The 17,140-nt window shown below is 42.7% G+C and overlaps 1 protein-coding gene across 10 annotated transcripts in view; it reads left to right on the forward strand.

The window, feature by feature from the left end:
• Positions 1-17,140, forward strand: part of PIKFYVE (phosphoinositide kinase, FYVE-type zinc finger containing) — a 341,373-nt gene that overhangs the window by 98,222 nt on the left and 226,011 nt on the right. For all 10 annotated transcript variants that reach the window (XR_006391042.1, XM_044303222.1, XM_044303224.1 and 7 more), the window contains 5 exons: positions 3,965-4,135; positions 7,764-7,879; positions 7,995-8,166; positions 11,813-12,020; positions 13,271-13,360. Coding sequence is in view for 9 of the 10 variants with exons in the window: in XM_044303222.1 (XP_044159157.1) it covers positions 3,965-4,135; positions 7,764-7,879; positions 7,995-8,166; positions 11,813-12,020; positions 13,271-13,360 (757 nt within the window). In the remaining variant the exon portion in view is untranslated. The remainder of the gene's footprint in view (positions 1-3,964; positions 4,136-7,763; positions 7,880-7,994; positions 8,167-11,812; positions 12,021-13,270; positions 13,361-17,140) is intronic.

The following is a 17,140-nucleotide window of genomic DNA, read 5'->3' on the forward strand; positions in this document are numbered from 1 at the left end:
TCTTGTGAGCCGAAACGTCCCACAAGTTGCCACAATATGGGTGAATAAAAAGTTCACTATTTTTCACTTTTAATTGGCGTGCAGTCCATTTTCTTCGATATATATATTTATATTAATACATACAGTACAGACCAAAAGTTTGGACACACCTTCTCATTCAAAGAGTTTTCTTTATTTTCATGACTATGAAAATTGTAGATTCAGACTGAAGGCATCAAAACTATGAATTAACACATGTGGAATGATATACATAACTAAAAAGTGTGAAACAACTGAAAATATGTCATATTCTAGGTTCTTCAAAGTAGCCACCTTTTGCTTTGATTACTGCTTTGCACACTCTTGGCATTCTCTTGATGAGATTCAAGAGGTAGTCACCTGTAATGGTCTTCCAACAGTCTTGAAGGAGTTCCCAAAGATGATTAGCACTTGTTGGCCCTTTTGCCTTCACTCTGCGGTCCAGCTCACCCCAAACCATCTCGATTGGGTTCAGGTCCGGTGACTGTGGAGGCCAGGTCATCTGGCACAGCACCCCATCACTCTCCTTCATGGTCAAATAGCCCTTACACAGCCTGGAGGTGTGTTTGGGGTCATTGTCCTGTTGAAAAATAAATGATGGTCTAACTAAACGCAAACCGGATGGAATAGCATGCCGCTGTAAGATGCTGTGGTAGCCATGCTGGTTCAGTATGCCTTCAATTTTGAATAAATCCCCAACAGTGTCACCAGCAAAGCACCCCCACACCATCACACCACCTCCTCCATGCTTCACTGTGGGAACCAGGGATGTAGAGTCCATCCGTTCACCTTTTCTGCGTCGCACAAAGACACGGTGGTTGGAACCAAAGATCTCAAATTTGGACTCATCAGACCAAAGCACAGATTTCCACTGGTCTAATGTCCATTCCTTGTGTTCTTTAGCCCAAACAAGTCTCTTCTGCTTGTTGCCTGTCCTTAGCAGTGGTTTCCTAGCAGATATTCTACCATGAAGGCCTGATTCACACTGTCTCCTATTAACAGTTGTTCTAGAGATGTGTCTGCTGCTAGAACTCTGTGTGGCATTGACCTGGTCTCTAATCTGAGCTGCTGTTAACCTGCAATTTCTGAGGCTGGTGACTCGGATGAACTTATTCTCCGCAGCAGAGGTGACTCTTGGTCTTCCTTTCCTGGGGCGGTCCGCATGTGAGCCAGTTTCTTTGTAGCGCTTGATGGTTTTTGTGACTGCACTTGGGGACACTTTCAAAGTTTTCCCAATTTTTCGGACTGACTGACCTTCATTTCTTAAAGTAATGATGGCCCCTCGTTTTTCTTTACTTAGCTGCTTTTTTCTTGCCATAATACAAATTCTAACAGTCTATTCAGTAGGACTATCAGCTGTGTATCCACCTGACTTTTCCACAACGCAACTGATGGTCCCATCCCCATTTATAAGGCAAGAAATCCCACTTATTAAACCTGACAGGGCACACCTGTGAAGTGAAAACCATTTCAGGTGACTACCTCTTGAAGCTCATCAAGAGAATGCCAAGAGTGTGCAATGCAGTAATCAAAGCAAACAGTGGCTACTTTGAAGAACCTAGAATATAAATATATATATATATATATAAATTGATAAGACAATCTGTCACAATGTAATCTGCAGGAGGAGCTGTGCAGATTGATTGATATTAGGCCTGCACAATATATCGCCAAAGCAATTGCAATCGCAATTAATCGCCATATCACAATCGCCAATTGGCCGACCCAAAAATGCTGCAATTATATTACCATATTTTTCGCTTTATGAGACAAACTCCCCCCCCCCCCCCCTCAAAAGTGGGGGGGAAATGGGAAATGGCAGTGCGCCTTATAAAGCGATGGTTGACACGGCTGTATCGCCGGCCGCTATGCTGCACAGCGTGGCCGGCGATACATCAGTTACAGTATGGGGAAGGAGGAGGGGGCTGGAGGCAAGTCGTTACTTTAATGAACAAATGTTCTTTTATTTATTCTATTTTATTTATCTGTTCTGTGCAGTGCTATTAAGAAAATGGCAAGTTTTGTATTTTGTACTTTTGCAGTAATGCAAATATGTTATTTAATTTAGTAAAAGATGTTTTATTTTGAAAAACACTGTGCATTTCAGTTCTTGAGTTAAGCATAACTACATTTCAGCATTATCAGTAATTTGTGTGTGCTTTTGCCTTGAAAATCCAAGCAAATAGACCACTAGCACAATTCCCTTAAAATATTGCATCGCATACCGTTATCGCAATTTTTAGGGCCCTAATCGCAATCGCACAAAATTCCCATATCGTGCAGCCCTAATTGATATATAAAGAGAACCTGTCACCGTGTAATCTGCAGGCAGCATGTTATAGAGCAGGAGGAGCTGAGCAGAGTGATGTATAAAGAGAACCTGTCACCGTGTAATCTGCAGGCAGCATGTTATAGAGCAGGAGGAGCAGAGCGATGTATAAAGTGAACCTGTCACAGTGTAATCTGCAGGCAGCATGTTATAGAGCAGGAGGAGCTGAGCAGAGTGATGTATAAAGAGAACCTGTCACAGTGTAATCTGCAGGCAGCATGTTATAGAGCAGGAGGAGCTGAGCAGAGTGATGTATAAAGAGAACCTGTCACAGTGTAATCTGCAGGCAGCATGTTATAGAGCAGGAGGAGCTGAGCAGAGTGATGTATAAAGAGAACCTGTCACAGTGTAATCTGCAGGCAGCATGTTATAGAGCAGGAGGAGCTGAGCAGAGTGATGTATAAAGAGAACCTGTCACCGTGTAATCAGCAGGCAGCATGTTATAGAGCGGGAGGAGCTGAGCAGAGTGATATATAGTTTTATCGGAAAAGATTCAATATAGCTTGTCATTTAATTACTTACATCTCAGCTCTTTCTGTTCGTAGGAGTCATGTGGGCGGTCCTACTCTGTTACTGACAGATAACGAGGGATGACTAAGCTTACAGAGATATCTGTCAATCACTGGCATCGCCCACGGATCTGCAATTTGCAGACCGCAAAACAGGCAACAGTTGTGTGCTTGAGCCCTCAAAGGGGAAGATTTATCAAGACTGGTGTAAAGGAAAACTTTAGCTTAGTTGCCCCTATTAACCAATCAGATTCCACCCTTTCATTTTTCAGAGCTCCATGGGAATATGAAAGGATCAAACTAATTGGTTTTTATGGCTTGCTAAGCTAGTTTTCCTTTTAATCAGTTTTGATAGATCTCCCCCACAGAGCTTCATATTAGCTATACAGACGACAGTAATTTGGAAAGTTGTTTTGTTTCATTTAGATGCATTGTGACAATAAAAAAAAAACTGTTGTGAAGGTGGATGGTCATCTCACAGGACAATATCTTTCCTGTCCCACACATAATTTTTTGGTTATCATGCTGTATATTTCTGATGGCAATGTTTTAAGCTGTAGGTACTAGTACTGTAGTAATGGTTAGCTCAGTGTGACAGAAATGGCTTGGATTACAGCACAACACATTGATTAAAAGGAGAACATTTCTGAGATTCATCACCCCCTTCCTACCAGCAATTGAAAGGACACGGTTCACATCTTCCTTATGGTATTCTGTTTCAGCAGAGGAGCAGACTACTGGATTTACCGTATCCGGTATAGCTGGACACCGCCAAGGCCTGCCAGATCCCTGTTCACTATAATTAGATCCCTCAGGTTTCAGTCATGGATGTCAGCTTTCTTCCCTGAAATGAATGCTGCATCCAGCAATGTTTTTCTGTCAGAAGACAATAGACTATTAGAATACTGTAGGGCAGTTGTGAGCCTAACTCTATTACGGAAGTGGTTTTTCTTTCAGTTGCTGGCAAAGGAGGGATGAAGAATTCTCCCACCGCTGCCCTCTGATCCCCACTCTGCCATTCTTCTGTTAGTCCATACAGACATGGCTGCCAATCTTTGACATTCTATGAGTGGAATTGTGGTATAACTGCATTATGCTCTTCTTCCAGATGAGGTCAGAACAGCTTCTGCTGCAGACAAGTCAGAGCTTGGGCCTAGTGACCATGCCGTAAGAAATACCTGGTCCAGTCCACATCACTCGCCAACATCACAGTCTGTTAAGTTCCCAGTGCAATACAAGAAGCAGTTACTTGGAGAAAGAAGGTCCTCTACCAGCTCAGGTTTGTAGCTCTGCACATACCGACCCTTCAGTTTTACCTGCTACCACTTCTCATCAGTGGATATAATTAGTAAAAATTAAACGGCATGGCTTAGAAGCTGAAGGAATTTCACACTTCAAGAAGATGTTCTTTAAGCTAAAAACTGATATGGTGTCTGTAAATAGTCTAGTTTCCAGACATTAGAGTAAGTGTGGGACTGCTGAAGAAAACAGCTGTGCTCCTATTCTTAAGTGTGTCTTACAGGTGGATCTCAAATTAGGATATCATCGAACAGTTAATTTATTTTCGTAACTCAATTCAAACCAGGAAACCTATATATATTCTATAGATTCATTACACACAGAGTGATCTGTTTCAAGCCTTTTATTTTTTTGATGGAGCTTCCCCTTTTGGTCAGTTCACGGTAAATCAGCGGTCCTGGGTAACCTGTCTGGAGTAAGATCTGGGGACCCCCTCAGGGATATCTTTTTAGCAAGTATGCTGTCGTAACTCGTGTGGTCCTAATACCAGCTTGTGTATAGAGACTTAGAGCATCAGGTGTTAGCATGCAGAAGTATCCAAATACAGTATAAGTATGAAATAAAGTGGTATTAAATATAATAAAAATCATTTAAGTCTTTGCATTAGGGCTGGGCAATATGGCCTAAAATGTTTTTTTTTCTTTCCCTCCAATTTAATGCTTCATGCACACACTCATGTCTGTATTTTATTTTAATCTGCAAAAGATGGATACCTTTGTGCGCTACAGTGTGTTAAAGGGGTTGTCCAGGTTCAGCTCCATTTTCGCGCAGGGCAAAGGCATTTTTCTGAGTTCCGGTGACATACCGGGCTCTCTATGGGGCCGACAGGCAGCCCGGTGACGTCACCGGCACTGATGGGCGGGATTTGGCTCTGCCCTAGCCAGTAAAACGGCTAGGGCAGAGCTAAAGCCCGCCCCTCAGAGCCGGTGACGTCACCGAACACACTGCTGGGCGGAAGTTACCGCCCGGCAGTGTGTTATTGAAAACACAAGAGCCTGTGCCCTGCGCGATCTAGCGCAGGGCACGCGAGCGCATCGGAGCATGAGATGCTCCGATGCCAGGCTCAGGAGGGCTGCCGGGGTGAAAATAAGGGTATGTCCGGGTTCAGCTCTGAACCCGGACAACCCCTTTAAAGCTCCATGAGTTTTCATTTTTCGTTGACAGCCATATGAGGACTTGTTTTTTTGCTGTTTATATTGTATTTTTATTGGCACCTTTTGGGGGTACATATAACTTGTTGATCAACTTTTTTGGTGGGAGATTTAGGTCTCTGCATTCCTAGATCCATGTATGTGGGGTACTTGGGACTTAATTACAATTTTTGGTGGGGGGAAAAAAAGTTCCAGTATAATTTTTTGGACCATTGCACTCTTGTTGACCAGTGTTCCTCTTCAGTGGTTTTCCTATGGCCTAGTATTAGACCCCCCTTTAGGGGCAGGGCTAAACATGGATTTCACAATTCTGATAAAATGTAACTTCCCAGCCCTACTATATTAGTTATCCATGTGACAGTAATAATCATAATTTTGTAGGTTATTTAAAGAGAACCTGTCACTAGTGTCCTAGCTAAGGGCAGCATGAACTAGTGACAGGTCTCCTTAGCAGGATGCTGGGTCACTTTTTTAATTGGCTCAGGCATTTTGCTAGAATCTTGTATTGAACACTCCAGCGCATGCCGATGAGTCCTGAATATTTCGAAGATCCTTATTTTCTCTGTCGTGTGGTTTAGGTGCAGCTCATCTCCCCTTTGAGGTGAATTGAGTGAATTGAGCTGAGCTGCAGTACCGTGCCTGGTAAGCTGTGAGGAGGCCATGGTGGTCAGGTGGGCGTTGCATCCCCCTCACAGCTTATCAAGCACAGCATCTCCCAAACCAGCTGATCGTCGGGGGTCCTGGATGTTCAATCCCCACAGATGAGATACTGATGTATCTTGAGGATAAGTACTAATTATAAAACAGTCGTAAAGCCTTCAAACTGCCCCAAGAAAAGTACAATCTCTCTAGCATAAAACAAGGCCACATATCGCCACAATGAAAATATAACGTTTATGGCTGCTGAAACGGAGAGACGCAGTAATGAAAAAATGGAGCTGGTTATTAAAGCAAACCTGTCTCCATGATGAGGCCAGTCTGCAGGCAGCAGGCTATATAGCAGGAGCTGTACAGATTGACATACGGTTTTGTTGGTAAAGATTTAGCACCATTTGTCGTTTATGCATTTAAATCTCTGCACTTTCTGGAGTCATGCGGACGGTGCTGTACAGGGATTGACGGCTATCGGTGTATGCACTGATGTGACCCTAAGCCAAGAGTGAGCAGAAATTGAAATGAATAAATTACAAGTTTTGTGCTGCAGATCTATGATGAGAGCACCTATCTTCTCTCCTGATGTGTCCGTTTTAGTAACTCCATGCATCCCCCATGTAATAATGATTCTGGAACATCTACTCTTATGTCTCTGTGTGCTGCCATTCCTGCATTATTCCTGCTAGAAGTTTACAAATAAATTGGCAGCAGTCTGCAGTAAAGGTAATGCTGGGTGTGACCAGTAGCTGGTCTATCTGACTCGGACACACCCCAACTGGTAACACCCATCTGAATCTTTACAACAAGCGGCTGAGTATTCATTCATTAACTTCTATTAAAAATAACAGGAATGTCGAAAGAATAAATGCTTCAGAATTGTTATTACATGGGAAATGCAAGTAGTTACTACAACAGACATGTCTGGGGGGTGACAGGGGCTGTTTGGTTTCAGAAAATCCACCAGAAATAAAGAAGTGGTTATTGCTGACACAGCAGATTTGGAGTTCCCGCTCCAGTTGTCCTGCTCTGTTAGCCAGGCTGCAGTGGTGGTATAATTTCGACATCTGACTGCTGCAGCCAATTGCTTGCCTCAGTGATGGACCAAGTAGTCCAGAAATTGGCTGCAGTGGTCACTTGTTGGCATGACATCATCACTACAGCTGGCTAAACAGATCCAGGTAAGTAATGATTGCTTCTTTATTGTTGGCTGGTCCTGTTTGTGGTCCAGTTTCTACCTGAAACCAAACCACTTTTTAAGGCCCTTTCAAGCCGTGACATTAAGGGGTTAACACTTTAACTTTCAACTAAATAGAACTTTGTTTTTGTGCTTAAAATGATCCATAGACTTCCTGTGTGTCCTCTACTGTGTTATATCTGGGTGCATTGTGAGAGGTTCCTGTTGGCCCAGAACCCATTAAGTGGTGGTAGTGCATTGTGTTGAATGGATTATCCCCTTATAGTGACCCTTTTCACTTGCTGAGAAGTTGTGGACGTGGCAAATCAGTCTAGATTTTTTTTCCAGATTGTTTGTAATTTAAGTGATATCTATTGGTTTGCATAATGGATTGAAAAGCAAACTTTTACGACTGCTCGGGGCCCTTTTTCAGGTATCGTATTGCGCAAGATCAGAGATTTCACGATTTTTATACACTGAAAGCAAACAAAAAATGTAACTATTCTTACATCTGTTTGTAAAGATTGGCAACAGATCAGTGAAGGAGTCTGAAAACACTGCAGGAGTGCATACAAGTAAACCAGTAGCCATTAGTAGTCACAACTTGATTAACCATGGTTCTGTTTTAGAAACCAGAAGAAAGCCAGAGCCGCCTCTAGGTCACGATCCTCGCACGGCTGTGCAGCTGCGCAGTCTGAGCACAGTGGTCAAGCGCCTGAAGGAGATTATGGAAGGAAAGAGTCAGGTAACTTTCTAAGTACATGGCTTATTATCCACTCACTGGCCAAGAGTCACTGGCTCTATGGTGAGTCAACTGACACAGTAAATGCTCAAACTATTCTACTTACTTTCCTCACCAGGATAGTGACTTGAAGCAGTATTGGATGCCTGACAGCCAATGTAAGGAGTGCTACGACTGCAATGAAAAGTTCACCACTTTCCGACGGAGACATCACTGTCGACTTTGTGGCCAGATTTTCTGCAGCCGCTGCTGCAACCAGGAAATCCCTGGGAAATTCATGGGATATACAGGTTGGCACAGTAGGGCTGTCTAATAGAATGTGCTGAGTAAGTAGAAATATCTACCGAAAGGGCCTAACATTTGCCAGTAATGGGTTACATGATATAATTAGTAATAGACATGCTAGTATAATAAGGCTGCTTTCACACTAGCGTTCGGGTTTCCGTTCGTGAGCTCCGTTTGAAGGAGCTCACGAGCGGACCCGAACGCAGCCGTCCAGCCCTGATGCAGTCTGAATGGAGGCGGATCCGCTCAGACTGCATCAGTCTGGCGGCGTTCAGCCTCCGCTCCGCTCGCCTCCGCACGGACAGGCGGACAGCTGAACGCTGCTTGCAGCGTTCGGGTGTCCGCCTGGCCGTGCGGAGGCGTGCGGATCCGTCCAGACTTACAATGTAAGTCAATGGGGACGGATCCGTTTGAAGATGCCACAATGTGGCTCAATCTTCAAGCGGATCCGTCCCCCATTGACTTTACATTGAAAGTCTGGACGGATCCGTCCCAGGCTATTTTCACACTTAGCTTTTTTTAGCTAATATAATGCAGACGGATCCGTTCTGAACGGAGCCTCCGTCTGCATTATTATGGGCGGATCCGTTCAGAACGGATCCGCCCGAACGCTAGTGTGAAAGTAGCCTAAGTAACAAGCACAGTAAGTGTTAAAGGGGTATTCCGGTTTCCTGATAATAACCTATCCTCACGATAGAAGAGGAAGTACAGTTGCAAGAAAAAGTCTGTGAACCCTTTGGAATGATATGGATTTCTGCACAAATTGGTCATAAAATGTGATCTGATCTTCATCTAAGTCACAACAATAGACAATCACAGTCTGCTTAAACTAATAACAAAGAATTAAGAATCTAGGATTCTTCTTCACCTCATTGAGCAATCTGCGCTGTGCCCTTGCAGTCATCTTTACAGGACGGCCACTCCTAGGGAGAGTAGCAGCAGTGCTGAACTTTCCCCATTTATAGACAATTTGTCTTCCTGTGGACTGATGAACAGCAAGGCTTTTGGAGATACTTTTATAACCCTTTCCAGCTTTTTTGCAAGTCAACAATTCTTAATCATAGGTCTTCTGAGAGCTCTTTTGTGCGATGCATCATTCACATCAGGCAATGCTTCTTGTGAAAAGCAAACCCAGAACTGGTGTGTTTTATAGGCAGGGCAGCTGTAACTAACACCTCCAATTTCATCTCATTGCTTGGACTCCAGTTGGCTGACACCTCACTCCAATTAGCTCTTGGAGATGTCATTAGTCTAGGGGTTCACATACTTTTTCAACCTGCACTGTGAATGTTTACATGGTGTGTAACATTTAATTCTTTGTGTTATTAGTTTAAGCAGACTGTGATTGTCTATTGTTGTGACTTGGATAAAGATCAGGTCACATTTTATGACCAATGTGTGCAGAAATCCATATCATTCTAAACGGTTCACATACTTTTTTCTTGCAACTGTATATGCTACAGCCAGTTTTCAGATGTTTGTCTCCAAAAACCCCAACACTTACACAGTCACTTCTCTAAAACCAACCATAATTATAGCCTCACTGAATGGGATCACTGGTGCAAATAACTTCACTTTTATAGGAACCTATAGTAAAAAGATTTCAGTATTGAATTACAAAAGGCAATAAACAGATGAAAAAAAAATTCAGGTTGGGGAAGGGGAGGTGATTTTTTTTTATCATCCTCACCCTAGTATTCTATTAATAAGGAATAGTCAGTCTGACACCCTGAAAAAGTTGAGCCACCATCTGGGCATCATCAGGGGATCTGAAGAATATGTGAGAGAATGGTAAATCAGGGTAATGAGTGTAAAGGAAATGTCTTATTTTTGGTTATGGGGACTGATGGCGTGCGAGTCTTATAACCTTCCAGGCAATTTAGTTTTTTTGGGGTGGTTGGCTGATGGACGCAAATAATGTCCCTGGATTGTTCCAAGTAGTTGTGCTGATAGGAAGCTTTGACATGCAAATGTTTGGGCACTCCTGGCCAAAATTATTGTTACTGTGAACTGTTAATCAAATTGACAATGAAATGATCTCCAAGAGGCATAACGTTAAAGATGAAACACACTTTTCAACATTTTAAGCAACATCAATGTATTATTTTGGTTTGTACAGTTTTAGAATGAAAAAAGGAAAGGAGTACCTTGCTAAAATATGGGAACCCGAGGAGATTTTACTGCTCAGATAACTTTGACCGAGGTCTCAGACCTTAAATAGCATGTTAGTGTTAAGGCTTGTTCATAATCATTGTTAGGAATGACCAGGTGATGCAAATTCCAAAGCTTTATAAATAACTAGACTCCATTTCCTCAGTTCGAAATGTAATTCAGAAACAGGAACAGTGGAGATCAAGAGAAGGTCTGGAAGACCAAGAAAAATTTCGAAAACTGCTGCTCGTAAGATTGCTAGAAAGGCAAATTGGAAACCCTTCTTTACTAAAAAAAAAGGCCTTCAGGAAGATTCAGTAGTTGTGATACATTGTTCTACTGTTCAGCAACACTTGCACAAATAAGGCCTTCTTAGAGGAGTCATCAGAATAAAACCTCTCCTGCATCCTCCCCACAAGAACATCTACATTTTGGAAACAAGTCCTGTGACTGATGAGGAACTCTTTGGCCACAATGAGCAATGGTATGTTTGGCGAAAAAGAGCACAGAATTTCATGAAAAGAACACCTCTCCAACCATTAAGCATGGGGATGGATCAATCATGCTTTGGGCTATGTTGCAGCCAATGGGATGGGAAAATTTCATGGGTAGAGAGAAAAATTCAATGAAATTCCATCAAATTCTGGAAGAAAACATAATGCCAACTGTAAAATAGCTGTAGTTGAAAAGAGGATGGCTTCTACAAATGCATAAAAATTCATAATAGACTACCCCAAATGGCACAAGCTGAAGGTTTTACCATGGCTCTCACAGACTCTCACAACATCATTAAAAAAAACTGTGTATAGACCTCAGAAGAGCAGTGCATGCAAGATGGCCCAGGGATCTCACAGAACTGGAAAGACTTGCAAGGAAGAATGGATGAAAATCCCTCAAACAAGAATTGAAAAACTCCTAGCTGGCTACAAAAAGCATTTACAAGCTGTGATACTTGCCAATGGGGTTGCTACTAGGTACTAACCATGCAGGGTACCCAAAGTTTTGCTTCAGGGGATTTTCTTTTCTGGTTGTTTTGAAAATTTAAGATGGAAATAAAAAATTGTTTTTGCTTTAAATACAAAGGGAATGTGTCATCTTTAACTTTATGCCTTTTGGAGATCATTTCATCTGCAACTTGCCTAACTGTTTAAAGTACCGTAACGTTAACGTTATAGTGACCAGAGATGCCCAAACTTTTTTGCTGCCACTGGACACCTACACTGGTGTTACATAGAAACTAGATACAGAGCAAAAGACAAGTTAGACTGAAAGGACTGTGTGGTGCAATCTAAAGTAGTGCTATGAATCCAAAGGTTGACAAGTTAAGTGCAGCATTTCAGAGCACTGATAGCTGCTTGACTTCCAAGGCCCATAATCGCATCCTACCAATTATAATGTGTACATAAATACATGAGGAATAAACACATTGTTAGGACAAAGCATGTAAAGAGAAGTGCGTAGTGCTTTAGTGAAATACTGAGTTTGTGTCCCTCTGTCAAGGTGATCTACGGGCATGTACCTATTGCTGCAAGATTGCCATAAACTATGCACATTCCACTGATGGCCATACTTTTGGAGAAGACTTGAATGCTCTCTCAGACTCCTCCTGTTCGGTATCTCTTTTGGATCCTGGGGAACCTCGCACTCCAGTGGGAGGAAGAAAGTCTAGCCGCAACATTTTCTTAGAGGAAGATCTTGCTTGGCAAAGGTAATGTTATTCATAAAGAAATCTCTGAACAATTACCGTATATGCTTTCACTAGAAAATAGCTTGTCGCCATCACCTTGTATTGCTTCCCACACAATCTCGGGAAACATTTTTTAATTAGTAAAATTGAGCTTTTAGGGTAAAGTAATATACCAAAGCCATTATTTTTTCACTCTGGTCCCCAAATGAAAGTATCCTGCACACCACACTGACTCCTGCCTCTGCATATAATTCTCTCGATTCTGGGCACTTTCTACTACCTTTTTAGCTGTTCCTCCTGCATTCTGAGAAGAGAGCTGTAAAAGTTAATTGGGGTGTAGCTTCAGCCAGTAGTTTGGGCAGGGAGGGGGACTGATTCGGTAACTTTTGCCACACAGCCCCGCAGATGCAGGACCATGTTATTTCCTGTGGTGTTAATGGACTTTGGTAACTTTTATTTGAGTCCATTTGACAAATTAAGAAAATTTACCCAAAATGTCACTTTAAAGGGAATCTGTCAGCTCCCGTATCCTGCCGTCACTACGTTCAGCAAAGTGTAATGACAGATCTGCTGAGTTCAGCAGTCTAACTCCTGTGATTACATTCAGTAATTGTAGAGTGCTGATCTGCCAAGCCCCACAGCACCCCCAGCACTGCAAGAGAGGTGAGACTCTCTGCCTGCAGACAGTGCTATGGTCGGGAGGAGGGGGCAGCATGCAGCATCAGATTCATATCTCTCACAGCGCTGGCATGTGCTTTGGGAGGTCAATTCTCGAAATCTGTTGAAAGCTGTCACAGGAGTGACAGACTGCTGAAATCAGCAGATATGTCACTACATGATGCTCCCCTCAGTGAGAGCAGCATGCGGGAAATAATAGGTTCCCTTTAAGCTTACTGACACAATTTGAACCACTTCTGGTATAAATTGACATCTGTAGAGCTCATGTTCTTCCGAATAAGATAATTTACGTATGACGTTTCAGTCAACAGACCTTTTGTTATAGAGGAACAGATGTCAGTCATGTAAGAAAGATGAGTTTCACCAAGGTAGAAAGCGCTTTCTTATGTTCCTGGCGTCTGTTCCTCTATACCACCATCAGTAATAATGTTTGAGAAAGGTCTGATGGCTGAAACTCGTAAATTGCCTTGAAAAATTTGAAACAACATTATTCACCATTTACTGCAGATACGAAGTGCTGAGTTCCTCTAGCATTTCTGATTTAGATTATTACTAGCGATTAATAATGGTTTCTTTTCACTCCTGTTTTTCAGTCTTGTTCACCAGGAATCCTCAAAGCCATCACTGTCAACACGCTTAGCTTCTGTTCAAGAAGATGCTGGGAAGTCCCCAGCAAGAAACAGGTAGAAATATGAGTGACAATGTTTACAAACTACTGCTACCTTTTCAAAATCAGAAGAATTCCATAAAAGTCTGACAGCAAATCCTTGATTCACAAGTAATATCTCAGTTTATGATGTTGTAACAAGAATGAATTCCTTAATATGGCTGATTTAATCTTCTAATACAGACCAAATCTTGTTCTGCTTTACAGATAAGCTTCCCATTGATTTTTAAACCCATGTACAGTTGTCCACCTCCTGGTGGCCGCTGCCCAACGGGCTACAGCAGTGATCAGGCAGATGTTTCACTGATCTTTAGATGAGAAACTGAGCTTTCAACCTATTAGTCCACTGTTAAAAGTATAGGTTGTTGGCCAGAGTCGTCCGGTCGCAAGAGGGTTCGTCCAGAATAGCAGCAATTAGAATCATGGATGGGGCACTGACGGTGGAAAATTCCGTAATTCTTGATACATTCCATAAATATTATAAGGAATTGTATTCTTCTAAAATGACCATGGGAGGAGATGATATAAAGGAGTATCCCTAAATTGTCTCTAGAATCTGCTGCATACCTGGATGAACCCCTTACTCTGGAGGAACTGGAGGTAGCCTTGAGCTCCTTCCCTAATGAAAAGGCCCCAGGTTCTGATGGGTTGCCCTGGGAATTTTTTAAACAGTACCGAGACTGTCTCCTCCCACATCTTTTAGAAACCTTTAATGATGCGCTGCGAACTGGGATATTACCTACATCTATGAGGGAAGCGATAGTGGTGGTTATTCCAAAACCCAATAAGGACCCATTAAGACCTGACTCCTATAGACCCATTTCTCTCCGATTAAATGATGTTAAACTTTTGGCCAAAGTATTGGCCAATCGGCTTAATAAAGTAATTACTCCTTTAATACATAAGGATCAGGCGGGCTTCATGCCAGATAGGAGCACGGCCAGTAATTTTCGTTGATTATTCCTGAATATCCAGAGGCCATTAAATACTGGGGATTGCCGTGCAATAATTTCCTTAGATGCTGCCAAGGCTTTTCACAGCGTAGAATGGGAATACCTATGGGAAGTTTTGGAGGTCATAGGCTTCAGCCTGGAATTTGTTTCTTGGGTCAAGTTATCCACCGGTATGGATCCCACAAAGGATTTTCTATAAGATTCAGGGGATTTTTAGATCACTAATATGGAAAAAGAAACAGCTGAGAATCCGCATAGAAACACTCCAAAAAAGTAAGGAAGAGGGTGGATTATCTCTCCCGAATCCATGGTCCTATTATATAGCCACACAACTACAACACGTCAGGGGATGGATTAATACAACTAATTTAGACCCCTCAGCTGATATTGTTGCCCACACTATGAAACAAAAAGTGCCTATTACCTCACTAGAAATGAGCAAACATCACCCCCTGGGTAAAAAAAAATTCCTACATTTTCCTTTTTGGCCAAGGTTTGGACAAAATTTTAAGAATTTACAAATCTGACAGAATTCAATGACATTACGCCAATATGGCAAAATCCCCAACTGCCAGAAATATTCAGGCTGGAAGGCTTTTCCCCATGGGAGGAGAGGGACATACCCTTTTTGGACCAAATTCAATTGCATGGAATACTTAAATCTTTTACTCAACAGCGTTTTCCCAATTTCTTCAATTAAGACATGCATACCAAACCCAATTTCCAGGAAACATAGTAATTGCCGCCTCTCCTCCAATGGCGAAGCAATTATTGGAAGCTAGGGCTGCCAAAGGCCTGATATCACAACTTTAAAAACATATTCTTGACGCTAGTACCCCATCAACCTCCCCGATGGTAAAAGGGAAATGGGAGGAAGATGTGGGAATAATATCTCCAGACCAATGGAATGACATTCTGGCTCTAACTCCTAGTCCAACATTGAATGAAGCAACTGTGCTTCATATGGTATGGAACTGTCGAGAGTTGGGAACATACTGGGAAGAGATACGAGAAATCATAGTCGTAACAACTCTTACCAAATGATCCCAGAATCTGTGTGCTGGGTATACTTGACTCCATAGGATTAAATGATAAACTATCCCTATGTATTCATAGAATGTTATTCCAGGCAAGGGTCTTAATCACTAGGCATTGGATAAGAAATAGGCCTCCTAGCAAACAGGAATACATAAATAGGATGAATACGATTCTACGTCTTGAAAGAGGGGTATATGTAAAAAGAAAATGCCCAAACACATTTTGGTCAATATGGCAGGGCTGGATTGAATCTGGAAGCTTAGCTTCATTGGCACTGACTAGGGATTGTCTGAAAGGGCAACTGTCCTTAATGGGATGCCTATCTTAGTTCAAGCTGCATTTTAATGAAGATCTAATGTTCAATCTATTGTAATCTTAGGTGGATATGACACCCTTTGTGAAATGTTTAATAAAATACAGTAGGGATAAGATAGTGTAATCATCTCTCTGCAAGCCAAACTCTAGGGAGGGAAGGGGGGGAGATGGGTAAAAGTTAATGCATCAGATATCTGTCCATGTGAGTGGATGTCAGGATTTTGATCATTTTGTACAAATGTGTATTTTATTGATAGTTTATTAGAAAATCTATAAAAATTATTTTTGATTAAAAAAAAGTATAGGTTTTCAAAAGTGATACATGTTGTTTAAACTTTAGCCCTAAACAAGTTATCTCACCTCAGACTTTGGTGGCATGTCTCTAGGATATGCCACCAATATCAGATAGGTGCGGGTCTGACCTCCGGGTCCCACTCCTATCTCCGTAATGGGACCCCTATAGTGAGCATCCGCAGCCACCCTACATTAATTTCTGTGGGAGTTCTGAAAATAGCCAATCATGCTTGCTCATGCACTTTTTAGAACTCCCACAGAAATGAATTGTGAGCACGGGGCGCTCTCCTTCACTTTCTGGGGCCAGTTCTGGAGATAGGTGTGGGTTCCACCTCTGGGACCGCACCTATCTGACACGTGCTACCAATGTCTTGACATGATAACTAGAGAAATAATCACTATTTGTCCAGTGGTCTTATCACATTTTTTTCATTATTGCTTCCAGTTTAAAGTGGAGTCTAAACATCTTATCACAAATCAAGTAATCTCAAGTTCTTAGCAAAGATTTATAAGAGTTTTATGGGCTTAGGATATTATCAATATAATATCAATGACGGGCGTAACTATAAATGAAATGAGCAACGCCCCTCCCGTAAGTACACAGGTCGCCGTCTCTGCCCGCCCCCTGCACACAGGTCGCCGTCTCTGCCCGCCCCCTGCACACTGGTCGCCGTCTCTGCCCGCCCCCTGCACACTGGTCGCCGTCTCTGCCCGCCCCCTGCACACTGGTCGCCGTCTCTGCCCGCCCCCTGCACACAGGTCGCCGTCTCTGCCCGCCCCCTGCACACAGGTCGCCGTCTCTGCCCGCCCCCTGCACACAGGTCGCCGTCTCTGCCCGCCCCCTGCACACAGGTCGCCGTCTCTGCCCGCCCCCTGCACACAGGTCGCCGTCTCTGCCCGCCCCCTGCACACAGGTCGCCGCCTCTGCCCGCCCCCTGCACACAGGTCGCCATTGATCATGATAGGTCTGTTGGGGTGGTTGAGTGAGATGGGAAAGATACGTTTTTTGTTTTATTCATGGAGAAAACTAGTGTGAATCAGTGACTCACCTATAGACCGAATAGATAAGGGTGCTCACCTCTCGGTCCACCCAGACCGCACAAATAGATTAAAAAAAATGGTAGATAAACGAGGGGCACTCCGTATAAGGGAATATAAGCAGTAAGTGAATAATGGCTAGAATTTATTATTCTTGT

Source organism: Bufo gargarizans, chromosome 8, assembly GCF_014858855.1.
Source record: "Bufo gargarizans isolate SCDJY-AF-19 chromosome 8, ASM1485885v1, whole genome shotgun sequence".
Taxonomy (NCBI): Eukaryota; Metazoa; Chordata; class Amphibia; order Anura; family Bufonidae; genus Bufo; species Bufo gargarizans.